Below are 26,768 nucleotides of genomic sequence, written 5' to 3'. Positions count from 1 at the left end.
CAGAATGTAATGATTATAATCCAAGCCATGTTTGCCACAGTAGCCAAGATTACTTTACAACCTACCAGTATTTTTAATTCTGCCTTTAAGCTGAGAAGAACTCTTCCTCTTATTCTTTGATTTGGGTGTTTTGTCTTTTGATGCCAGGCTTGCTTGTGCTGATGCTTTTCTAGATCTGAATGTCTTTGTCACAGTAGTTGGGTCTATTGGATCAGGCATGCTACTGAAACTCTCCAAAGACTCTTCATCAAACTCTCTTCTCCGGTTCACATCACACTGATTTTTATGACCAGAAGCAAGGTTTTGTACTGAAACTGCAAAACCTGCTTTCAGCTGAGACTGATCATCTTTTTTCATTTCTTGGCTATCATCAAGCCAAGGTGATCTTTTTTCCATTTCTTCTTCATGTTGTCTATGATTCCTTCTGTCAGAAAAAAGACCCACAGACCAACCTCAGTATATCACAACCTCATCTTTCAGGTAGAAACATTGTGTATTACCAGGCAGTTTATCTGTAATGCAAATTATCTGCCCTTGTTATTTAGACATCAAATGAATATTGAAAAATAAATTAATTCCAGAGAACCCTTCCAAATGGAAAACAGAACTTTCCATCTATTGCTGGTTTTCAACATGAAGGTATTTATGCAGCTACTGCTGTGCTCAAATAGGTCAAAACATTTCCTAAAGAAACATTCAGTACAATCTACAGTAGCGGAAAAAAAAAAAAAAAAAAAACCAAAACAAAACAAAAAACAAAAACAAAACAAAACAAAACAAAAAAAAATTCACTGGAATGCTTATTCCATTATTCCATTATTATTACATCCTCTAGTTATTCAAACAACTCTGTTTCAAAACAATCCCACAGAAACAAAATCTTCCTCCACTTACAGAAAGTGTTACAAAACCACTCAGAGATTGAATTTGATTTTAAAATGTTCATGAAATTATACATTAATTAAAATATAGAAAAGTAGAACACTACTGAAAAATGGAAAAAAAATTAACTAAAAGTTACAAAAGTAAAGCTCATATGGTAATTCTATGACAATAAATTCCCTTAATGAATGATGAATTCCCACAAGCCCCAGAAAAGGGAGGAGAAATTATTAAAGGAGAACTGCACTTCGACATTAAATACCTTTGTTTTTCTGCTCCATTAGAGGAACTGCTTTCAAAGGGTTTGGGGAATGCCATATAGTCAGTTTTCCCAGAAGTATTATGATCTAGAGGATGTTGTTGCTCCTGCTGCTCACTGCTGTGTGGAGAAGTATTATTTGCAAAATCTCCAAAACCAGTTGGGAACACTGGATTACAATTAATACCTACAAAGTAAACAAAAGAGTCAGAAGATCCTACCTCATTTATTTGTGTAGTAAAATTCAAATTTGAGACACACTGTCTGGTAGCATGAAATTATGAAGCAAAAATACATTGGGGAAGTAAGCAAGAACTGCTTTCATCCTGAAAGCACTGTAAACAATCAGAATTTATCTTTAATGCAGGTTTCTAACACTACTGGACACCACAACTCCAACAATGGAGATGAAGGTCCTTCAAGAAACTCCAGAGAGCCCCTGAAGGTGAAAGTAAAAATAACAACAGTTCCAAAAAAGGGCAGAATTCTGTCTTCCTAAAGACCTTATCAGTACTTCAACCACCTTCAAATTGACAAGAAAATTCCAATGGTTCAAGTACTTATAGAGCCAAAGAAGTCATAGATTCACACTACTTTAATTTTAACATCAGAATCTTTATGGAAGTGGCAAACTGAATGTAAGTATTCTTTTGGGTCAGTTCCATGTAATTTTAAAAATGTTCTCAAACAGAAAACAGACTTTGCAACTTGAAAGTTCTAATCTAGGCTTACGCCTATTTCTTGGTCTCCAAATAAGAGTGAAATATATTAAGATAGTTTTGTTTATTTTGAATTATACAGTAAAATACCTACACTCTCTTCCTCCAAATTCAACAGCAAGAGTAGATTAGAGACAAGATTAGGAATACTGTATCCAAGTCAACAGTTACTGTATAACCCTGATGGGAACAAAAATTGGTTAACATGCTCCATTTACAGGCATTTATAACAAGCATGAGTGTTTGAAGTTCTAAAGAAAACCAGAAATAATTACCAATTGCCACCTTCCAGTTACATGGTTCACTTAGAACACAATTTCAACTATGAAATGATTACTGAAGGTATGTAAAAGCTTTAAACACTGTTTTTCATATGTTGGATGAAGAACATTTGAAATCTTGGGAGTGAGCATTTTCAAGTATAACTAACTTCATACTGAGAGAATCTTGCTTTTTATACTGAAGTAAAAATACACAATTATTTAGCATTAAATAGTAAACTTCTGCTTAAGACCATTTCAATATAAAGGAAAAGTGACAGAGTTTCATTAAGTTCACGTTACACTTTCAATTAAATGAGAAAAATGTCAATTTTTGAAATTCATGTTACTTCTCACACCTGTTGTAATACTCACCTGGAGCAAAGGAAGAAAAATTAGTAAATCCTGGAACACTAAAGAGATTCATAGGTTGTGGAGGGAAGTTGAACGGACAGAAAACAGGAGATGGAGGTGGTGGTGCACTACTGCCTCTCTCTTTTCTCGATGGTTTCTCTTGACTCTGTTGTTCTTGTTGCTGCATAAGATCACTTAACATTTGTTTCAATCTTGAAAATAAGAAAAAAATAACAACTTGGGGAAAAAAAGATTATTATGGGAAAAATGTAAATTTATACTAAAGTCATTTGAGCTTCATATTATTTCACCTACACCGTGAAATGTAGGTAAAGAAATGCTCTATTTGGCTAACAAAAAACCCCACATGACAAAAATTACTTTTATTTAATCCTGAGTTGGTTTAAAATCAACTGCTCCATACTAGTGGTCATATACACACAGGTTAAACATCCTTGCAAGAACAAAAAAACCTGACTAGATATTAAAGAAATAAGCTGAAAACTTCAACAGGAACAATCAAATATACAAAATATTTACAGACCTGAGGTTAAAATTAATTTTAAAAAATTGTGTAAGAGGACAGCACCTATGTACCACATACAAAATACAAAACAGAAATGAAGAGCTTCAACTTCCATACAATGAATTAAAATGACTATTGCATCTCTTTTCAAAAAAGATCATTGATAAGAAGGCAAATGTAGTATATTCTAAATGGAATGTAAGAAACATAAATTCTAACTGAAAACACTAAGAAAGGACAAAAAACTTTTTTGCTGTATTTTACCATTAGGATCCAGAATCTTGCCAGGTAGTCTAGTGAAGACTACAGACACAAAAATAACTATTTCAACAGATTTTTGCCAACTTTTGGTTCTCTTCAATGAAGAATACCAGAAATGTACTTTTAAAGGTTTTAAAGAGGTTGTGGGAATAAAAAAAAAAAAGACAACCAGAAATGCTGCATACCATTTCAAAAGCTCATAATCAACTCAGAACTTCAAGAGTCTCATATTTAACCATTATCTGGTAATATTTTACTCACATAACCATGCTTCAATGTACTGAATCATTTCAGATTCCATAGTTAACCATTAATACAGTCAACAAACCTTTGGACATTATTCTGCTGCCAAGTCAGTTGAGTGTAACACTGGTTTAATTGATGCATAATAAGATGTATTTGCGAAGATGCAACATTATTTGGCATCATACTGTAGGGGCCTGTAAGCAAAGCCTGTAGAAGGCAAGAGAGGGTCTGTGGAAAAAAAAAAAATGTAACAGTGACCAAATTACAAAAACCAGAAGCTATTGCTAGAAAGACTTAGAAAGAGGATAAAAGGCAAATAAGAACAGCAAAATAACCGTTCTTCGTATCTACCTGCTGATCCTGCATCAAAGTTTGACAAATGCTGACACTAAACTCATGCTGTTTCTTCAGCTGATTGATCTGCTCTTGCCATTGCTCTTTTTCTTCCACAAAGGAAAGCTCAGACATCCACCGAAAATTTTCCTGACGCCGCATACTTATGTTTTGCTGTTGCCTGGCCTTAGACACTGGACGATAATTTCCATCTGCTGAAAAGGGACGGCAATTTTTCCACCTGGGTTGGGAAAATTTAAAGAATGAAGACAAAATCAGACAATTCAAACAACTAATGTTACTTCCATTATTCAAATAATGTTTAAGTTGTACATCAAAATCTCACACAGCACAGGCCAGCTAATCACACATGCCAGGTTGTCAATCTAACATTATCTTAAACAAATGGAAAACAGGAGCCCCCCACCTAACTATGATTGTCAAAAAAGAAAGGCTAAGGATGTGTCTGGGTCTTGGTTTTAGTATTTTCTATTACTGCCATATAACATGTATTCAATGAAAATAGAAGCCACCAACATAATAAATTGACAGGTCCAGCCTCTGATTAGCCCACTGTCTACTAAAATAATTTTGGTATCCAAACCAGAAGAAATAACTGCAGATGCATATATTATTCTTAACATAGTATTTTCATTTAATCACACTAAGGTTATGAAGGAAGTCAATCAGGTAAACAAGAGTTAAAATTATTCACAATAATTAATAAATAGTATTCACAGCTACAGAAGCCAGCAATTTAGAAGGAAAAATGTTAGAGTTAGTTTAATTCTCTGAACTACTATTTTTGAAGAGACTGATCTGTATCACAGCAAAAACATTCACACAGATTGGTTATCTTTTAAGCTAACTAAAACCAAATGGGAACATCAGGAGCCACTGCCACCCAACTGGAGAGTTCAATGGCAGACTTTTAATAAGACTGAAAACAAAATAAATCACCAAATTAGTTATATGCATTGCGGCTAGAAAGACTCAGAAAATAAACTGCCACTACTCACAGCTCTCTAACAAGCAGAAACATAGACCCTTTCTCCTTTGTTGTGAGGATGCCTTGTAGTTAATGTAATGCTTCCTCCACCCTCTTCCAAATACACTCAGACAAGCATTAAATCAACAAATAATGCTACTAACCTATCCTTGTTTCCTTTAAGAAAATAGGCACTTTCTGGTATGTTGTTATTGGGATAAACAGAGAAGCTGTCATTCAAACTTGATGCATCTTCTTCCTCTTCTTCTGCCTGACCACCTCCATCAGAGAGATAACCATCTTCATCTCCATTTTCTTCCTCTAGGGCACACTGGGTAGAACCTCCCCAGGTAGCCATTGTTCTAGTGAACATTGCAGGGTCAGGGAGAAAAGGGGTGTTTAGAAAAAGAGTATTTGTTTTCAAGTTTATGATGAATTATTAAAACAATCTGTTGACAATTGCAAGTCTGTATGCAATTAATCAAGCTGCACCAGAAATAATTAAACTGTTTCTGAACATGAGCCAGCAGTGTGCCCACGTGGCCAAGAAGGCCAACATCAACCTTGACTACATCAGGAATACTGTGGCCAGCAAGACCAGGGAAGTGATTATTCCCCTGAACTTGGCATAGGTTAGGCCACACCTTGAGTGCTGTGTCCAGTTCTGGGCCTCTCAATTTAGGAAGGATGTTGACATGCTGGAGCACACCCAGAGAAGGGCAATAAGGCTGGTGAAGGGTCTAAACACAAGGCCTGTGAGAAGTGGCTGAGGGAGCTGGGGTTCTTTAGCCTGGAGGAGTTTTAGGGGAGACCATACTGCTCTCTACAACTGCCTGAAAGGAGGGTGTAGCCAGGTGGGGTCAGCCTTGTCTCCCAGGCAACCAGTGACAGCACATGAGGACAATCTTAAGCTGAGTCAGGGAAGATTTAGGCTGGACATTAGGAGGAAGCTCTTCACAGAGTGACTGGCCAGTAGAATGGGCTGTCCAGGGAGGTGGTAGAGTCACCGTCCCTGGAGGCATTTAAGAAAAGACTGCATGTGGCAATCAGTGCCATGGACTCGCTGGCAAGGTGGTGTCAGGTCATAGGTTGCACTCGATCTTCAAGGTCTTTTCCAACCCAGCTGATTCTGTGATTCCCACTAATGCAAACATGCATTCTGCTTCTAATACTGGGACAAATAAATGAAATTACTTGTCTGTTTTGGAAACGTATTACTTTACTACATTATAAAATGGGTAAAGATGAAAAAAATTACTCTGATAATTTGGCATTTTCCATGCACTTTTGTCTCCTTAGGTGATTCTTTCCTCCACTGGTAGACCAGGAGAGACTAAATATGCTGGGAAAACCCATAAAACTGGCAAGTTGCTAAATAACAGCCACTTCACAAGTCAAGAAATTAACTTCCTGCTCTGTTAAATCATCACATTCAGTGCTCAGATGAACAGAGGAAACTGCCCCCAACACCGACGAAATCCCACTTAGTAACAGAAGCACCTGTTGATTAATGCAGAATAACTTGTGCTCTTACCTTTCAGTCCTGCTCTGCTGTGGAGTACACCGAGCTTCTGACCCTTCACTTTTAACAGATGCAGCAACAGTAGATATTGTTTCTGCGAGTTCTCTTCTTCTCTGATCTTCAGCCATTAAAGCTTCAAGTTGCTTTCTCCTCTGTCGCAATTCTTCTCTTAAAATCTCATGTCTTCTCATCTCAGACCATAACTGCTTGCAGTAAAATGGAAGAATTGGAATATAATGCTAGCATAATTTCCAGAAAAAATAAGTAATATCCAGATTATTAAAGACAATTTCAGGGGAAAAGGTGAGGGAAGACACAAAGACAAATCAGGTTTCAACAAATACTTTCATCATTTTCTCCAAGGATGACCTGCCTACAGTATACATTATCAAATATTCATGGTAAAATTTTAAAATTAATTCAACTTTCACATTAATATTTGGTATTTAGCGCTATACTTGGGGGAGAATCTTGCCAGCTCAAGTCAGTATTTCCTTCTTTCCAGAAGTGAAATAAAGAAGATATACATGCTTTGTTAAAATAGCTACCACTCCACTCCCCAGGCCAGCTACTTAAAACGTGTCCAAACCACCTGAAACTTCTCTTTTCTAAACCCTTTTTAAGTCACTGTATATAAAGTATGAAATACCTCATTGCCTACTGGTACAGATTCATCACATTCAAATAAAGGCTTGCCAGCTGTGCTAGACTCATTTGTGGCTGGAGTTGATGTTGCTTGTGAAGTCTGTCTATTTGCTGGGCAGTTACCCAGGCCAGCTGACAACTGAAAGAGAAAGCAAAATGGCAAAACAGAGTATAATAGCTTTCTAAAACTTACCTGCAGTTAAAACCCAACACAGTTACGGCTTTATGAGGCTAGGAAGTCAGTATCTTGGGAAAAGGATTTTCAAATCAAGGCTAAATATTTATTTCAAAACTTACCTAGAAACCAACAGAACTTAAATTATGTATTAGTATATAATGTTCTAGATGCACAGTATTGATAATTTAGTGCTCACTTCACAGAAAGAAGTGAATCTTCAAAGAGCATGAAAAACAGTAAAGCCCTGCAGAGTTAAGTTAAAATGCAACAAAGTGTTGATCATGCTGACAACGCACAGCATTGTTTCAAAATACCAGCAAATGACTACTAAGAGAAGTAAAGAAGCAGTGACTGAGCAGTATGGACAGACCAAATTCAGGCTAAAAGTAAGACAGAAGGTTCTGTATCTTTGAACACTTTATCAATGCTTTTGAAGGCAAACTACAGTGCAATTAAGATACACCAACCACTAAACAAGAACCACTGAAAAGTGAATGACATAAGCAGAAACCTAGGTTTAAAAGTACATCTGCTTACACTACGCAAGTATTACCAATTTTAAGTTTTTTCTAATTTTCATAGGGAAAAAATGGTGAGCAAAGAAATATATTCTACCTACTTGAAGGTCAGGACAAGCTTTCTGTAACACTTGAATTTTTTCCTGGATTTCAATCAGTTTTCTTCTTTCTTCTTGTAACTGCTTAAGCTCCCGTTGCTGCTGCTGAAGTTTAGCTTCATAGAACTTCTCTCTGTATAAATAAGTTATCCACATGTTACTTGCCAAGAAGTTGCCTGAAGCACAGCTCCACCATCCTCTGACAAAGGTTTACCTTGCTTTTTCATTTAGTCGCACATCTTTTTTTAACTTGTTGGAACTCGCTCGGACATTGTTTGGTTGTTGTTTTGTCTCTTCCATTTCACCCAAGAAGTCACCAATATTAGACCCACTTGTAATTGCTCCTTGAGGTTCAGGATCATCATCCTAAAAGGATGTCAGAAAGGCAGTTAGACTATTTTCAAGTTGATACAAAAAAAAAAGTAACAAATCTAGTTTGTCAAGTTTGTCTAGTTTGATTTTTTCAAAACTGATCAGTTTGAATAGCTTTATCTTTAGTACAAATCAAAAACTGAGAAGTTATTATCATCATGGCATCATGACTTTAAGGTAAATTGAGTTAATGAGAGAATTTGAAGTTATTTAGCTCAACCTCAACTACTGAACTTCCAATATAAATGCAAACGATTTGTCTCATTCTGGAAGCATAAACCACTTGCCTGTGACTCAGTGGACAGAAACATACAAGCTTATGAAGAAACAACAGGGGAGGTAGAAAGAGGTACAGAAGAAGACTGAGGTGAACAACACTGCTTATTTAGTGCAGTCAGTGAAATTAAATATTATCATTAACAACTTAGTAACAAAACTACTCTTGAAAACTAGTTCTAAAATATCTTGGAGAAAGTCCTACTGGTTCTATTCTTCTTTTATTTCTTTCATTATTTCTGTATTTTCAGTTTTCAATTTGAAAATATGAAAGCTGTAGTCACTGCTGCTTTTGTTTTCCAATGTGATCATCTTTCATAAAGACTCTGCTGAACAGGAGAGATCACTGGTGATGAAGAATGACACAGTTCACAGACCTACTGTATCTTTGCTGAGTACATACACATAACAAGCCTTTGAAATATGATGACTGAAGATATGTTGTTAATTAGGTTATTTATTAAGCAAGCTGCTGAATCATCTCTAATTCCAATTTATTGCACTGCACAGTTAGCATCTCTATAGTGATGAAAAAAAACCAACACTAATCTAGATGCTGAGATATTTCTGATAGGAGCATTATCTTGAAATAACAATATTGTATTTATACTGTTGCTGTTGTAAAGTGTAAGTTCCAACTGAGCTTGATTTTAAAGTTTTCACATTTTCATTTCTTTTTTCTTTCTCCATTTCTCTCACACCTGTGTGTATTCAGTATACAGACATTACAGTAGGTGGTGCTCAAACGTGAGCTTTTGAAGGGACGTCAGATCCATGACACTGGGCTGCTAATATCAGTAAATTAAGTGAGATATTCTAAATTAAAAACACTTCCAATTTATAGCTGGCCCTCAAAACTCTCGAAATAAATAAAACCATTGCCCTCAAACCAAAATGCTGCAAGTCAAACATGTTGCAGCATCCAAAATTTTTAATGAAAAACATTCCTCATTGATTGAACAATACTGTAAAACCTAGGGTTCAAAAACCTAAACGTGCTGAATGTTCACTATAATCTTAAAAATGTCTAATATTTTTAAAAATAATACTGATCTACTTTCTTGGTTTGTATTTTGTAATCCAGTGCCAAGGTTAAATATTAAGACTACTGTTCTCTTAGGCTAGCAGCCTCCCTGAAAATCCCTGAACTGAACTCCAGAAGTAGCACTCTTGAATTCAGAAAAAATCAAACTGTATATCTCTTTTTCCCTAGCATAAAAAAGGCATTTTAACCGCTGCATTAAGCAGTTTTCCCCTATCAGAAATTACACATTATATGAAATAACGACTGCTAGATTTTTGTGCACAAGTTTATAAATATAACATACCTGCACCATAGCAGCAAGGTTTTGTAACTGTCTAAGCTTCTGCTTTGCAGCTATAAGCCTATTGATCTTCTGCTCAAACTCGGCATCTCCAGCAACATCACCCAGGCTGCTTCTGTGAGTAGACAAGGAATCTTCACTAACTCGATCTTCTTCCACTTCATCATCTTCACCTTGGGGTAGATCGAGGTGTTTGTCACTCTCCCTATTATGACAATCTGGAAACAGGGAGAGGAAGAAACCAAACAATACCAAAGATACATTATTGAACTTCTGGAGTCCACTGTAATTACTGGACATTAGAAAAATATTAGCCTAATGATCAGACTCTTGAATATTCTGCTCATCAAACAAGGATCTCCCAAACTCTGTGCAGCTATCAGACTTATTTGCACTAAGAAGTAAAATTATGGGAAGATTTTAGAACATACCTAAAGCAGAAGACATTTTTAGAGTCCTTATATTAGCAGCAGATCGGTTGTTTATTTCACAGTCTGTATTAAGATGTCTTCCATCCCTGTTATTAGTTCCACACTGTACATTTGAGTTGCTATTTATTTCACTCCAGCTACTAATTCCTTGAGGGTTTCTAGGGTAAAAAAAATTACTCATATTAACTTTTTAAAAACTGGTATGGATACAATTTTACTTTAGCCTTTTTAGGAATGGGTGTTCTCACCCCTCCCCCTAAAAAAACCCAGCAAATCCCCTCAAGAACAAAAACCAAACAAACTCCAACTCCACATAAAATCAGTCCAGACATTGGGAGTTTTTCCATATTCATCTCTTTAAAAAAAAAAAAACAATCAAAGCAGCTTTAAATTATTCCCTGCTAGATCTGCAACAATACACTAGGCCTTACAGGTATATGTCTACATTATAAAAACTTTATACAATGCATAGCTAAGTGACTGTTCATTTCTGTTGAGTGAAGATGCTCAAGGCACACAGGCACCAGACTACAGCTGTAAATGCCGCTGTAAATGGAAAGGTTTTTTTACTCCAATTCTCTAGTCTAAGACTAATCTTCCAGTGAAATTCCATACACATAATTCAGTACTTAAACTCAAAAGAATTACAGATTTTTTGAAGTCTTATAGCAATTTTCTAAATGTTCATTCTAATCTAAATAAATAAGACACCAAGGATTAGATAATTATTAAACATCTGTGTAACAGTTACCTCAAATTAAAAAAATTGTAATTCTGTTAGTGTAATAAGCTTAGATTTAAGTTACTTCTGGTTGACTCAATGTATTGCAGGTTTCTTGAAGCAACAACTCAGCTACAAAGACTTTGGATAACAAGAAATGCAACCACCTAATATTTGTAACAGGCTGTGGATCCTCATGTTCAGAATCACTTTCTGATTCTTCTGTTTCTTCCTCCTCCTTAGTGTTTTCATTCACAGCATCTGTCATCATATCAGATGTCTGCTCATAGTAGTGAACTAACTCGCGTAACTCATTCAGCCTCTTACGAACCTCATTTAGCTTCCTGAGGAAGAAAAAAAGAGTATTTAATCTGTTTTGCCATATTAAGCCAACCTGTTTAGAGTTAAAATGAATATACAGACTTTAAGGTTTTTAGAATTTACTGCCAATTTCCAAGCTATAAGAATTTTCCACCTGAAACTCTGAATTTAGTGAACAGTATTAGATTGTTTACTAAGTAGTCTGTAATACTAAATTAGCTAGATCAAAAAATGGAAATAGTTACTTAACACAAAACTTATTAAAAAAGTAACACTCCAAATTACTAAAGCAAATGGTGAAAAAAAAATTAAAGAACTTTTACTGAAGCTTTTCCGTTGGGTTTAGATTTTCATCCTCTTCACTCTCATTTTGAGAAACCAGGGAATCAGGAGGATAGGGAGCAGATGCCAGACTATTGGATTCACCGTTGACAACAGTTACTATGCCTACAGGACCAGAAGCAGCTGAAGTTGTACTTCTTTGGTCAATACTCCTTTGAGGAGAACTCGAAGCAGGAAAAACTACAGAAAAGAAATACAGCTTATGTGAACAATTAGTAATAAGGAATCTGTTTAACTGAATTATATTAAAATAACGACAGAAAATATTACCAATAGACAAAAGAGCAATTAATAACTTCTTTCCTTAGCAAAAAAAAAAGCTTTTTTCTTAAGTTTTGTTGCATGCAACGCCAATAGGCAGTGAGTAGTAAGATAGCTTTTGTAAACAAGATTTCAATTATTCCCTTTTAGCTTTATCAAATGTTAGAAGTAGAAGCCTTCATGCTGTGAATCTGCCCATAGAGCTGTTTTAAGGGTTCACCTAAGGCTGCGTTGCTTTTTTATAAAAAAATTAACATTTTAGAAGTTTGATTAAAAGAAAAACCCTAACAAATTTTCCACCTCTGCTAAGATTTTTGTCCATTTGCTGTAAAACAAACTGGATGTTTGCTTCTTCCAGCTACGTGAAATCATATCCAAATATGTGTTCATATTACACGCATTGAAAACATACAGAAAAATTGGGGTATAGTAACATAACTAATAAATCAGCATATCCTTCTCCAAGTGCACGTTTCAAGACCTCATTTCTCAATGCTAACCAGAAAATGCTGTGATCACCCCTCAGAAGTTTCCAGCTACAGGACAAATGCGTTGAAGAAACAGAGTGAGAAGAGCAAGCAGATAGGTCTGCATCAATAAGGAGAGCACAAAGCCATTGAAAGAAAAGGCCAAAGCTCTAGTCCAGTCAGACAGGTAAGGCCCTCTAGAATGGCCTGTGATTGAAGTCTGTGTCACAAGTGCACATTTGACAGACAGTGAGCAAAGCCATATTGTCAAAAAGCATGAAGTGCTGAGTACACAAATGCAGATGTACTGTAATAAAAAACACACAAAGCTCAAGTTCATATGGCACTTTTTTTCACAAGCTAGATGTGTCACAGACAAGCCTTGAAGAAAAAAAAAACCTATCACATCCTCACATTAGTCAACTTCAACGTTATAAACCCAAGTGCTAATAGACAATCATCATTACTTGTAGAGTTCTTCAATAAGACAGAATCTTATATAGCATCGAAACCATTTACATTAACATTGTCCCAGCATAGCTTTTATCACCAGCACTTCATTGACCAATTGCAATCTCAAAGAAAATGTTCCCATCACGCATATTAAAACCACTGTATTCATTAAAAAAATACAATTCTACCTATACTGACTTACAGGAAGAGTTATTTAGATGTTGGTCACGAAGCGTATGAAGTTCTCCTAATAGTTTGTCCATTTTTTGCTTTTTACCCTGCAACATTCGCATCTTGTTAAAAAGCTGCGCTTTCTCATCGGACTGGTGTTCAGACATGGAGGAGTTTCTGCTTTGTGAAATCTCTCTGGTAAGTGAAAGGCTTTCTGCTTGCCTTCTGTTGTCAGGCACAGACTGTGTCTAAAAAGGGTAATTCCATTTTATTTAGAGTACCACAAAAAAAGGTCAAGAAATTGTAAGAAACAAAAAGCTTTCTTATGGGCCTTTATATGCAACACCAGAAATCAACACCAAAACAAATAATATTATATAAAGGGAAATATACGGAAAATACTCCAATGACATCCCAATTATATACTGAGTTAATAATTAAATTGCAATAAAGAAACTACTTCTCTAGACTTTCATGGAGACCTCATGAGCCACAAAAGCATAAATCAGTCAGCTAATAACCCTTAAGAATTTTCAAGCTTGCTGAGTTTTCAATTTGAGGGGAACTCTGGTAACTTCACTAGCAAATACACACAGATGAGCAAGACAAACATTGAACTAAATTGTTAAATAGAATAAAAACAGATAATGGCAAAATCTATACAGAGCAATCTCAGGACTGACCTGAGAATCATGAAGTTGGTTGTGAAAGCGTTGAATTAAGTCATTCAATTCTTCATTCAATTCTGACGTAAGGCTTACTCCTGAAACACTACCTGTAGTTTCTGTTACAACTGGGCATATGGAAAAAGGGGAAAATATAAGTATTTTTCCACAGTGATGAATAAAGGCTATTTAAATAAAATTTGTGGTTTAACAACACCATCAATATACTGACCCTCTAAAAATACTGCATGCATTTTTAATTTTGTGTCCTTTCCACCAGCTTTACTCTTGAAAGCTGACTTCTGCTACAAAAATGCTAAAAAGACAACTCAGAGCTGCTTTGTAAAGGACTATACAAAAGAACTTTAGGCTTGTTCTGCGTTTTGCTAAAAAGATCAGAGCAAAATGAAAGCAATCAATTTGTCTAAGGCTGACAGAAACTTAGTAAAAATAAAACTGCAATTATTTAAAATAGCTAAACTAACAACAGTGCAGGTAATTTCACTTTCTCAAAGCAATAACTTAACAGGGTATCAAGCTTTCATATTGGTGTAAGTTACAATATTTATATCTGTAAACGGAGTCACGAAGATTTGTTCTTCTCTATTTCTCTCACTTTATGAGATAAATAAATTTGAAAGAAAGCTTTTCCCCTGCCTCAAAGTTCATATTCGAACACTACTAAATATGCAAGTGGCAGCTGAAAGACCCAAATAATTCTTCCTATTTCTACCCAAATATAAACAAACACTTCATAAGAAAAATCGAGCACAAATATTATTTATTTTCCCCAGAGATTATGACTTCATTATACTCATAATAAAGTTTCACTGTTTTCAAATTTTGAAAACATTTACTTTACCACAAGTTGAATTTGAATCTTAACATTGGGTAGACCATGGGTAGGAGAAAAACCTACCTTCTCTCAGTGACTAGGAGAAAAACCCACGCTTTTAGAATTTTACAGGTAAACCACAGTAATCTGCTCTGTTTTTAAATTACACATAAGTTTATAAGGTTACATTGTCAACTCTTCAGAAACAAAGGCTTTGTAGTAACAAAAGCCTTTTTAATGTGTATTTCATAATTCCAGCTTTAATCATTCAGTGCTAACATGATATAAGATATATCATTCCACATACCAGAATCATCCAGGACAGCAATGGCTTGCTCTGCTTTATGCTGCAAAGCAAGAAGAGCTGCCTGTCTTCCTTGAAGAGCCTTTAATTGCTCCTGCTGTTGTAGCATCCTTTTCAATAAATCATGCTGTTTCTTCAAGTTCTCCAACTCCTCTTTTGCTTCCTGTTGAGGATCTCTGGCCTGCAAGAGATGGAGCAACATTACCATAACTACAACCATTTATCTGTTGAGAACGAGTAAAATTAGAGTCAAAGAAAGCACAACTTGCATATAAATGAACAGTCTGATTAATGGGAAAAAAAGTAAAAATGAAACAGCTTAACCTCTCTGATACTTTTATTTAAAAAAAAAATTCAGACATCCAATAGGAAGACGCTTGTACCACCAAGATGTGCTCATAGCTCCTGAGGGTTTACGTTTTAAGTTTTCTTTCAGGCAGCTGCCCTAATGTGACCCAAAGACTAACACAAGCCTCTCTGTCTTTTAAATCATAATCGAGGGTATTAACCTTTCAGACTGCTAAAGGTAAGCAAGATAAGGCGTTGGATCATGGAGCTATACCAAACACAAGATCTCAATTGATTTACTGGCCTAAAATCTCTAAAATTTTAAGCAGACTGTTTTAGGGAGTTTTAGGCAGTAACTCTTTTCTAACCTATAATCTGTTTAGTTCTGTGTGCTGTATTTATGGCATTGATATTAGAATATGCCAGGTTTGGGTAAATGAATCTCATAACAAAAACACACAGAGAATCCTCTCTAGATTGTTTTCAAACAATATTTTGAAATAGTTCTGAAAGAATGAAAGCATGTTGAGCAGTTAAAATATATTAAAATTCAGTTATTTTCCTCAGTTTATGCTAATTAGGACCTGGAAATTTGCATCAAAACTTTTACTCAAATTTAATATTTTAATGAGACATCCACGGTTAATATCCTGATCTTGTCTGAAGTTGCATTATCGCACTTTGCAGATGAAATCATGGAAAATAACAAGCATTTACAAAGAACACTACTAACTTGAAAGCATAATCTTCTGTCCACATAGTATTAAGTTTCTAAAGTAGAAAAATCAGTCCAAATACTCTGCATCAAATGTCAGAATAGAAGAAGGCATCTTCTTAACTAGTTCCGGGTACTAAGGAATGCTCAACTTTCCAGCAGAGAAAGCTGAAAACATCCAGAAGTCTAAACTCCTCAAAGTCACTAGAAGATGCACTGCAACTCACGTGGATGATTGCTGCTAAACTCTCACCTTTCTATACACAGCAGAGTAGAGTCAAAACAGATCACACACTGAAAAATCAGCACAGGAAGGAACAAGGGGAAGAAAGGGATCAAGGGCACATGTCTCAATCTCACCCACCTATTAAATAATTCAGGCATTATCTAAAGTACCAGATTTGCTTGAGTTCATGAAAACTGCGTTAACAAATTTTTCAAACTTAGTTCTGCATTTAGACTAGTAAGCTTGACAAAATATTTAAGTCTTTTATTAAGTCTTTTATTTTAGGGGAAAAAACGATTGAGTTTAAGACTCCTTAAAAATTAAATCCAGGAAGGACAATGATATAGAAAAGCACATAATGGGTAAAAAAAAGATGTTTTAGACACTGTGCCCCTTGAAAGTCTTCCCCCTTTCAACAAAATATTCATATCAACACCCATACAAAAACATTTGTGGAACAAGTTAAGGCTACTAATTTTTAATTAGTCTTCTGTATTTGGTATTAGTTTAAATGTGCATTGGCAGACTATTAGTGTAACCATGACAAGTGTCTGAAAGTCTCATTTACAGTATGTTTTCCCAAGATGGGAACAACAAAACTTAGAAGGATGATCTACATAAAATTACAACACCTGCTCTACAGAGTTACATCAATGCTAACTGTCAATGCTAATAATTCAGAAGCAAAAGTTATGAAACATTTCTATTCAAAGAAAAAATATTCTAGGCAAAGAAGATTAATTCAGTGAAAAGACATCTGGATACAGATAAGCAATCCAGAGGGAACATTCACTGTAAGTAATAAGTTCATTTGAAGCAATTAATAAGGGGGATGGGGGAATGGGGAAGACTAGCCTGTATGATCCCTATTTGAGACTAAAGTAGTATTTTGAAGTGTACCTTTGAAAGCAATCCACGATCCTGGCTATTAATCCCACAAGGCCAGATTTCCCTGTCATTCAGAGCAGCTCTCTCACTTTTCCCTTTAGGGCTTGGTGTAACATCAATGTCTGTAACCTGTTCTTGTGAGGCTGACTTCCCTAGTTTGTCCTCAATGCGGGGCCGACAACTCAAACTAAAAGATACCTCCTATATCGAATAGTTTAGTATGTTAGATTTGGAAAATGTGCTCCAACTTAAGCATGCATTTTATCTTGTCAAATAATGAAAACTAATATCTAAAAACATCTACTAAAGAGTGAAGACATTTTTAGTCATTCTTAGAATTTGCATAACAAGAAAGCTCCATATAGCAATCAAGATTATACGACCAGAAGTATGCACTCTGCATGTAAAATATTCAAGCTGCATGTAAAGAGTGCTTAGATGCAAAATTAAGAGCCAAACATAAAACTTAAGTGGAGATTTCGCAACTATCAAGACAAATGCAAGTTTACATGGCTACTTCCTAAAGAAACATACCTGTCTTCTTCTGCATTTTCCAATTTTTTTTTTTAAGTTAGAAGTGCATCTGCCACGTCTATCATTTAATTTCTTTACAGGGATAGAAAGAGTTCTTATAAAGCTAAAAATAATTACAAAAGCTTCTTAATGTTTTAACTGTTTTATTTCCAAGCAGGTAAATTCTCCTCATCCATAGGACATTCAGTTGCTAACTGGCCAGAAAGAGTACCTGCTCTCTGGTACTTTTCCTCAGTGTAATAGTACAGAAGACAGAAAACTTAAGTCATTAAAATGCTTCTGTATCTACTACGAAATATGTTTACCATGTAAAAAAAACCAAACAAACAAACAAAAAAATCCTTTTATAAATAGAAAGGAAGATTGGATTGTTTATCTCAGCACTAAATTCAGAACACATTTTCTAAAGAGATGCCCATCTTTACAAGAAATGAGAGCAGCTTCTGTGTTAGGTCAATACTTCTGTCATATCACTAAGATGCTTGGACAATGGCCCACTAATGATACGTTTCTAACGCTCCCCTCACCCAACACCAAAAATTTTCCCCACTGACAGAAACAAACCTAAAGATGAACAACTGTATAGAAAGGTATTTCTTCCTACATCAAGTCAGTGAATTCTCTGCCAAAGTACACATTAAATTCCTCATTGTACTTTGAAGCAAGAATAAAGATTTAAAAGATTCTTTAGGTTATTGTTATGACAGAATCGTTACTTTTTTTCTCATATCAAAAAAATAAACCCATACATGCATGGACACCTCCTGAATGGAGCACTTGGGGATTTACCATTTTTTAATTGAACTGCACATTATGACATTATCATAAGATCCATGGAAAAAAACCAAAATAAAGCCCTCATTTCTACCTTAATTACTAAAAGGCAGCTTACCGTGGTATCTGAAGCCTCAGACTGCACATCAATGTTTAGCGATGTGCTCTCACCTACAGAACCAGATCCCACAGCTGAATCTATAGTCCGAACATCATCCTCCTCATTTTCTCTAGCCTGAAATATTTCATTGGCACAAATCAAAAGCTATATAAGGGGGCGGTAAAAATGAATTATGGAAGGCACTACATACCAAAACCAACACCCTCGGCAGGACCATCAAAACATAAACGGTCAACTCCTAAAGAAAGCTTACAGTTCAGAAACAAACATATTATATTCCCAAACTTACAAGCATCTTTTGCAAAAATTTCAGATAGGATTTCTCCTGCTCTTTAAGGTCATCTATAAGGTGTGATAAACGCTCAACATTGGCCGATCTTTCATTTTTCTCTACAAGATCATCCCGCATGGAGCTGGCCTTAGCAATATAGTCGCGAATCTGAACTAGTCTGCTCACAATCTGCAAAGACACTGAAGTTACTGAATGCATTCAGCTACAACTGCAATGTATTCAATGCACAAGACAGTGATAGCAACAGCAAAGGAGTAATGAAAGGGGGACATGTTAGTACTTTCACTCCTATGAGCACTGTTCCACAAGTGGTAGAAAGTCAGCAGCCTTTGTAAGGATAGATTTATGCATGCGGGAAGTTGCAAGGCTGAAGCACAGGGCTTCTGGTCAACACAGGCTAAAACACAACTGATCTCATCAACACAGGAAAACAGTCATCTGTAAGAGCACTTTCTGGAACCATATAAAAGAGAAGCAACCTCTAAAATGAAAATTATTATTACTTCTGTTACCAACAAGCAGATTTCTAAAGAACAGTAGATGATTAAGTTTGGTTTCACATTTTCTTCAAGTTTCAGAAGAGTAGGAAGTCAAATATTTCCAATAAAGATTTATACTTTGAAGAAATTTAGAAAGCAGCACTGAAGATTAAGAGTCAATATTTTGTAGGCTTTATAGGCTGTATAAATACCTGGCTACTATCCATCGTTTGTTCTCCCCTCCCATCTTCTTGAGCAGACGCTTGACAATTTTGCAAGAAATCCTTGCTTAGAGCAGCTCCAAACAACTCTTTACATTGCGCTGATACCCCACTTTCCTTTTTTTGGGAACCTGAGGCAGGATCTTTGCTTTTGTTAGTGTTAATCTGCAGTGACAGGAAGTTGAATGGTTTTTTGTTTTCATTAAGTTGACGTTTGTTATTAGCAGCCGTTGCTCTGCCTTGAGAATCACTTCCAATGCTTCTCTATATGCAAACAAAAGAAAGAACAATTGCTTTATTTTTTCATCCAATATGTTCTCAACACTGCTTAGTTTCCCTGCTTGGATTACTATTTCTACAACATTATTAGAGTGATTTTAAAGTTACCTAATCAGTCACCAATTGGCCAAAAGTTAGCTGAAAACAGTGCCAATGATATTGTGCCATAAAGTTTTCAGAAAGCAGATCCATGCTCCCAGAACAATGAGAAGCAAAAATGTTCTGTAGTTTCTCAGAATTTAGTTCCTCATTTTTGCAGTGACCTCAACCTTTACTGTAGCAAAAGTCACTCTACTTATCCAGGTACATTTGAGAAAAGAACAATAATAAAAGAGCAACATATTTCTGTACAGAATATAATACCTCAGAACTTCAGCTTTTCTTTAAAACCTTGTGAACAGCAACATGTTGCCCTAACATACGTTTGAGGAGGAAGTTGTGTCCAGCCCTTAAGTCAACACAACATCGACACAACGAATCACACTGGAAAGAATCATCACAACTGAAGAAGACAGCATCAACCTTTGGTAAAGATGAAACAGCCTCTGTTCTGAAATTGTTAACACAAAGTTATGCCTTGTTCCAAAAGAATTAATCCCTCATACTTTTCCTTAGCTTTGGACAAGGGAAGGATGAATGTGCTGTATTTCCAAGAGAGTAGTTATGGCTCAAGAATTTGTGCCATAAAACTCTCTACTCTACTGAGGAGCAGTTTTTAATGATACTCCTCTACTTAATCCACAAGGGTAACAATGTTCAGATCACGATGAGTAAGAAATACCACTCCGGGGACACAGGAATTTAATGGCTGAGAGCAAGAAAGTAAAGACAGCTAGTACACTGAGGAAAGCCATGGCCCTGAACTTTCCCTTATTTTCTGAAGTTCAAAACTAGAATTTTGATTTGGTTGTCATGGTGCCTATAAGGGGTTTTTTAACCTTGACCACTTATGAAAGTATTCTTTACTCATCTGTCACTTTACTATGAGATAACTGAATACACTTTGGAGTCGCATTTCTAGTGGGAGCTAGTATTTCACACAAACCTGATCCAGATCACTGAAGTTTATTCTTTGTTTAAGCCTTTCTAGTTCAGCCTGCTCTGGAACAGACATCTGAGTCATGTATCGAGCATGAGGAAAGCTATGAGAACTTCTGGTCTTCCGTCGTTCCATTCCAGGTGAAGATTCTGGAGATATGTCATTAGTAAGTCTTGTTTCACCTTCCCCGCTAAGCTTTTTCTTGTTTTTTTCTGAAGATCTGTTTGCTTTCTTCTGTTGACCTCCCCAGTCCTTAAGGGGAAGGAGAGAGAACAAAAAATGGTATTTGTTATCCACACAGACAAAAAACAAATGTTTGCATTCTGTGAGAGTTTATTTCCCTTTCAGAAGCAAAGACAGTAAATCGCATTGAAATATGCACTAAGTTTTCTAGAGCAAATGTCCCTTTCCAAAATAAAATTTTCTCCACTGCATAATTAAAAATAGCTTATCAGGAAATTTTAAATCCATTTCATCCTAAATGCGTTAATTTCAAATGAAACTCAAGATGTATTTTTCTTCTTTGCTGGGAACTCTTTCACTTTTAGGAGTTCAGAACTTTTTAAATTATAGCTTTCACTTTCCTGTCACCCACAATGCTTTTGTGCCTAGCTACTTTATTTACCCAAAACACTTTCTATAAATATCTCTATAGACGTCACAATCTCTGAATTATATCCACTGCTTGCTTATATCTACTTCAGGTTTTCCAGGTAAAGCTGTACTGGATGCAAAGCCCTGCAGGACGAGGCTTAGGGGCCACTAACAGAATGCAGCTGGTAATTCTAAGGTACAGCACCAAAGGGCTACAGAAAGAAAGGAGTCACTTTACCGTGTTGTTCAGCCGGTCGTCAAGGCTCTCGTTGCTCCAGCTGGGCAAGTCCTGATCATTCATGCCTTCTTCAAAGGGACCACCTCCTGCTGCCATGACAAGCGATCAATAAAGGCAATCTATAAGAAGGGGTTGAAAGAAATGTGCTGTATTAAAAACAGTATACACAGAATATTTTAAAGATTCGTGATCTGAGAAGACAACTACATATTCATTATAAGATGCAAACACAAAGCTGTTTAGGAAACTAAACTCCCCATTTACTAATCCTGTATTACTAGAAAAGTATCAATGAGAAAAACACAGAAACTGGCACTAAAAAATAAAAAAATAGTAGTTCTGGGTTTGGGGCTTTTAACCTCTGCTCTATGAAAGAAAGTTTTTATTTTTTGAGGGTTTCAATTGTCCTCACTTTAAAACAAACTATACAGTACTCAGAAAGGCTGCTTTGTAATTCATAAAGCTTACACTTTCAGGCCTAGTGTGACGTCTGTTCAATACAATAAGTGACTTTGGAGATCCAGTATGTCAAATTTTTACATTCATTTTAATACTGAGATGCTGACAATCGAGTACTGAATGACACACTTGAAAAAATACAAGGAAAACAACATCAGTGGAAGGATTTTTACTTTCATTACCACACATTAAGCTATTTAAGCAGTGAATGACCTGCCACTTACATTACAGTTTCTACCAAAACCAAATAAAATAATGTGGGTTTCACAGAGCTTTGCTGCTCTCCATCAGTGTCACTGTGTGCAGCACAAAGCAACTTAAATGTTTGAAGTTTTCATTTTCACTTTTGTTTTGACATTAGAAATAAGAAAAAATTGTCAAAGTATTCCTTTATGAGAGTAAAATTAGATTAGCCTGCTCCAAAAGATGAAGAATGCATAACTATATTTGCTAAGTGCTGCTGGCACAATTCCACTGCAGCAAGCTACAAACTTTCCCTAAGAACTGTAACGGATGCAAAAGAAAAGCAGTCTTGCAGAGATTTACTTTTTACAGCTCGTTTCCACCACTATAAATAAAAATAAAATTATAGAAGTCAATAGGAACCACTTTCTCAACATTTTACTGCAACTATCTCCTACTAATTTTCACAGAACGCAGGTGAAAAAATCACTCAAAACTAAAGATTAGGAGGTATCTAAGAAGTTTAAAATATCAGTTCCAGAAAGAAAAACAGATTAATCTTGAACTAAGTTTAAAGGCTGTCCTAGTACACCTATCTTGCTCAGGTATATGATTCAATCCAAATCACACCATACAGCCTTCTCTCCCAGTAGGCACACAAGCATGAAGCAGTATTCCCACACAAACACAGACTATCAGTAAACCATAAGGAATGGGATGTACCAGGCATGTCCCTACACCATAAGCACATCTCCATGGGCAGTGTGCCAGCCCAGTTAGGAGTCATCCCACTTCTGCATCTCACAGCCAGGACTGGAACATGCTGAACAGGTGTAAGTGCCTGCTGCTTTGGGAACTCTGCCCTAACTCATACTCCCTTCTTCATCCCAACACAACTGCCCACTAGGCCATGCAACCAGAGGGTACCACCTATCAACTAGATGGCCAACAAATAATACCAGAATTTAAAAAAACCAAAACAACACAAAACCCAGACACATTCAGAACTAGATAAACTTCCTGACATGCCTAACTTTATGACTATTCAAAAACTGTATGTTCCTTCTGTGCAACTCTCAGGTAATGTATGATTCAGTTAGAAAATTAGAACACTATGTCCTTTCACATTCTGTTCATTTTCATGTAGAAACACAAGCATCCTATAAAAAGTTCACAGGGAAGCCCATGCTAAAGTTTACAAGCATTCAAAGCAAGTGCATAGTTATCAGTTTAAAACTAGCCATGATTCTGAAGAACTTTCTTCAGTTCCAGATAAACTGTTCAGCTCTGTAGATGTCTAAGACCCAACATTTCAACAGACACTGTATCCTGACCTATGTCAGTGAGCATGATGAGGAAGATTAGAGGCCATCTGGGTTTACAGTCCAATTCTGTAAAGCTGTTTCCTCATCACGTTATATAATTCTACTAAAACCGTAGCAAAAGTAGTTTTTCCCTACCTTCCACTGTAAAAATAAGTACTCATCTTTACATAATACAAGTAACTCCTCACATTTCTTTCTTTTAAAACTTTCACAAAACCTGCTCTCAATTATCTTTGCTGTAGGAGACTCTCATTACCTCTGAAGTAAATTCACTCCCCCAGATGGAATATTCTGAATAACAGGACTCTCAAACAAGGAGACCAGGCATACATCAACATGCCCTGATAAATACAGCTCAAAAATAACAGTGTCTTCATTATTTCCACAAACAGGATTTTAAAGTGTTGTAGCAGAATTGTGCCTTTTCCAAAAAGAAAGTTTCTAAGCATTCCTATTATAGTCTTTGATACCTGCAAATCAACTATAATCAAGCAACTTTAAGATCAGAGAGCTCTGATGGTATTTTACCTCTTTATCTCAGTTGAAAAACACAAAGAGGTTCAGGTAGGTTTTTTTCTTTCCACATGAAGTTGTGCTTTCCACTTCCACATGCACATTTCACCAATATGCATTTTGTCTTGGTTTCCACTTTACCACCTATTTCTACAAAAAATCCTCACCCTGCTTCTAAAAGCTTTTTTACCTTCCCATTATGTACCTGTCTATCCAGCTATAGCAACCCATTGCCAATTTCAGGGTCTTGCAAGTCATAGATCTGTATAAAAGCTTTTGAGTGTGTGTCTACTGCCTTACAACGTTTACCAGGGATTTGAGGGAAAAAGAAGACTTTCAAGTATACTTTCTACAGAAAAATTAACTTCAGATAACATGTAGGATTATAGGCAAAACATGTAAGATTAGAGTCAAAACACATTCTGCAATATGTAGATTGCACAGAAACATTACCTAACATGCAAACCAAACAAAGGTAGGTACTTCAAAAGGCTTTTTTCTACAGTAAAGATGCTCTTGAGAATTTTTTTCCTATAGCATTCATGTGAATGCAAGAGCTCTGTAGAGCACCTAATACTGCTATGAGAAAACTTTGGACAATTAAAAAAATTTGAACGGAAAACAGTCCCAAAAAAGCCATTATAGCACCATAAAGGCTGAAAAGAGGGTCAAACATCTCTTTGTAAGTTTAGCTTTTTAAGACACGCGCTCCTCCTTGGGCATTAACTCCTTAAAAGCGAACCACACAGTATGATCACACAGGAGCAGTTAACAGAGCAAATCCTCTCCCGCCGCACCGGACAGGGCTCACAGGAGCCCACACTCACACACACACCCTGGCTGGGGGCGATGTGCAGAGCGCTTCCAGCTTCCAGCGCGGGGCCCCCAAAGCGCCCGCAGGCTCCGCCGTCCCGACCTGCCGCTGATCCCACGGCGGGCGCCGAGCCCGGGCCCGGCGGGTCTCGCCGCCGCCAGCGGGTCCGGCGGAGCGAGCGAAGTCCCGGCGGCTCTGGCGGCCGCACCGCTCTTTGCCTGAGGCGGGCGAGGCGCTCCCGCCCGGGGGCGGCGGGCTCAGATCCCGCTCCTCGCCGGCGCCAAACGCGGGGCGCCGCGGGGGGCGCGGGTAGGCGGGCCCTGCTCAGGGCGCCTCCACTGCCGCGAAGGCGGCGGCGTCTCCTTGGAGAGCGGCTAACGCGCCCTGCCCTGCCCGAGGGGCGCGGCCCGCACAGCCCGCCGCCGCCGCACGGTTTCCCCACCGCCCGGAGCTGCCCCCGAGCCCCCAGCCCGGCCGCCGCCTTGCCCCTCCGCACCAGCGCGGCCCCGCCGCCACCACGGGAAAGGGCCGGGGAGGGGACAGCGCGCCGCGCGAGGGGCAGGAGAAGGCGGCTCACCCCGCGCCGGAGGGGAGGTCACCCGGCTCGGCTCCTCCTCTGCCGCCGGCCGCCACTCGCGGGGCCCGAGCTGCCCGGACGGACGTTGCGCCTTCGGGCGGCGGAGGAGCGGCGCGGCCTCGCTTCGCCCGGCGCGGCGGGACGGGGCTGGCGGAGGCGCTCACGGCGCTCCTGCCTCAGCCGCCGCCGCCATCTTGACCGCCACTCGCCGGGGGCGCGGGGGGCGGTCCCTGGCGGAGGGATCCAGACACGGGCAGGCGGACACTCACCGTTACCCGGTAACCTCCGCCCGCCCAGGCCCTTCCGCACTGCGCGCGCCCGGCCCGACCCGGACGGCGGCGCGCCCGAGGATCCCCCGCGCAACCGCCGCGGCGGCCGGGAGAAGAGGGGTGGGCGAAGAAACTCCAACTCCCAACGTGCATTGCGCGGAGGCGCGGCACCCCCAGCGGCGGTGCCTCCTGGGAGTGGTAGTTTTCCACTCAGGGAACGGCCCCGCCCTATGACAGGGCTGGGCGCATCCAGCGCAGTTGTGCGGCCAGCGGAGAATCGCCGGGCGATTTTTTTTTTTACAAAATAAAATACGAAAACGGCGATGAACTGTGTAAATGGTTTTGCCTGACTGGAAGACGAGTCAAATCACGTCGAAACCCTAAGCGTGCGCAAAGATCAGCTCTTGCCCTGGTTTGGAGCAGCATCGAGTACTCCGTTCCCGTCAGCTCTCAGGGCGTTTTGCTCCTTGCTTTGTGGCACGGAGTTTACGCATCTATGTTCTTTATACTTTCCTTCGGGGGCAAAAATGCAAATAGAAGGTTTGGCATTTAAAAACGATAGTTGTGCGTAAAAGCTTGTGTGCTGTGCTTGGTATTTAACCAGAGTAGATATTGGAATAAGAAGCGACCCTTTGGGATCCAACCCCGGCCCTGCAGGGACACCCCAGGAGTCACACCGTGTGCCTGAGAACCTTGTCCCAATGCCTCTGGAGCTCTGTCCGGCTGGGGCTGTGACTGCTTCCCTGGGGAGCCTGTTCCAGTGCCCAGCCACGCTCTGGACAAAACACTTTTCCTAATACCCAACCCAAAACTGCCCTGATGGAAGTTGAGGCCGTTCGGGCTCCAGTCTCTGGTCCATACAGAGGGCCCCTCATCCTCCCCTCACGGGGAAGGTGTTACCTCTTCAGGGCACTGCGCTTGGATTACACACCCAGGGGTTTTATTTCAGTGGAGCTGGTATCGTTTCCATGACCTTCATTTGGGGGGGATGGTCCCTGGTCAAAGTAGAAAAAGCCATCATTTTCAGCGTTTACATTACACTGAGTTTCAAAAGCAAAAACACTTGGCATTCACATAGGCCTCATAATTGATCCTGCTAGAGAAACATTCTACTGGTACAACATGAAAATGTACTAAGGCCCCATCTCTCCCATATTAGGACTTATACTAATGCACTTTGCTAAAGAAAGAAAAAAAAAAAAAAGGA

At 38.2% G+C, this 26,768-nt stretch overlaps 1 protein-coding gene and 1 long non-coding RNA gene across 17 annotated transcripts in view; one reads left to right on the top strand and one right to left on the bottom strand.

The window, feature by feature from the left end:
- The window catches only part of PCM1 (pericentriolar material 1), a 36,815-nt gene extending 15,255 nt beyond the window's left edge, over positions 1–21,560 (bottom strand). For 2 of the 14 annotated variants that reach the window (XM_083860761.1, XM_083860759.1), the window contains exons 1-23: positions 21,422–21,559; positions 20,596–20,841; positions 19,263–19,535; positions 18,569–18,739; positions 18,277–18,393; positions 16,863–17,051; positions 14,737–14,914; positions 13,613–13,722; positions 12,961–13,177; positions 11,559–11,757; positions 11,082–11,258; positions 10,194–10,351; positions 9,766–9,980; positions 8,004–8,155; positions 7,793–7,922; positions 7,000–7,134; positions 6,363–6,556; positions 4,993–5,190; positions 3,859–4,081; positions 3,590–3,735; positions 2,496–2,686; positions 1,145–1,328; positions 66–424 (exon numbers count right to left, since the gene is read on the bottom strand). In XM_083860761.1, coding sequence (XP_083716887.1) covers positions 66–424; positions 1,145–1,328; positions 2,496–2,686; positions 3,590–3,735; positions 3,859–4,081; positions 4,993–5,190; positions 6,363–6,556; positions 7,000–7,134; positions 7,793–7,922; positions 8,004–8,155; positions 9,766–9,980; positions 10,194–10,351; positions 11,082–11,258; positions 11,559–11,757; positions 12,961–13,177; positions 13,613–13,722; positions 14,737–14,914; positions 16,863–17,051; positions 18,277–18,393; positions 18,569–18,739; positions 19,263–19,535; positions 20,596–20,841; positions 21,422–21,517 — 4,258 coding nt within the window. In that variant the 5' untranslated portion in view covers positions 21,518–21,559. Of the gene's footprint in view, positions 1–65; positions 425–1,144; positions 1,329–2,495; positions 2,687–3,589; positions 3,736–3,858; positions 4,082–4,992; positions 5,191–6,362; positions 6,557–6,999; positions 7,135–7,792; positions 7,923–8,003; positions 8,156–9,765; positions 9,981–10,193; positions 10,352–11,081; positions 11,259–11,558; positions 11,758–12,960; positions 13,178–13,612; positions 13,723–14,736; positions 14,915–16,862; positions 17,052–18,276; positions 18,394–18,568; positions 18,740–19,262; positions 19,536–20,595; positions 20,842–21,421 lie in introns of those variants that run through there. The other 12 variants (XM_083860762.1, XM_083860756.1, XM_083860763.1 and 9 more) reach the window with 10 other exon arrangements.
- Positions 2,102–20,728, top strand: LOC310909177. Of its 3 annotated transcripts, none has more exons than XR_014590025.1 (3): positions 2,102–2,202; positions 13,064–13,127; positions 20,632–20,728. It is a non-coding gene; the product is annotated as an uncharacterized lncRNA (long non-coding RNA). The 3 variants fall into 3 exon arrangements; XR_014590026.1 differs by lacking the exon at positions 20,632–20,728 and adding an exon at positions 16,690–16,756; XR_014590027.1 differs by lacking the exons at positions 2,102–2,202; positions 20,632–20,728 and adding exons at positions 9,811–9,879; positions 16,690–16,756.
- Positions 21,561–26,768: the final 5,208 nt, after the last annotated feature.

This window comes from Zosterops lateralis, assembly GCF_965231275.1.
Source record: "Zosterops lateralis genome assembly, chromosome: 5".
Lineage (NCBI taxonomy): Eukaryota > Metazoa > Chordata > Aves > Passeriformes > Zosteropidae > Zosterops > Zosterops lateralis.
This window is presented reverse-complemented; position numbering and strand designations above follow the sequence as displayed.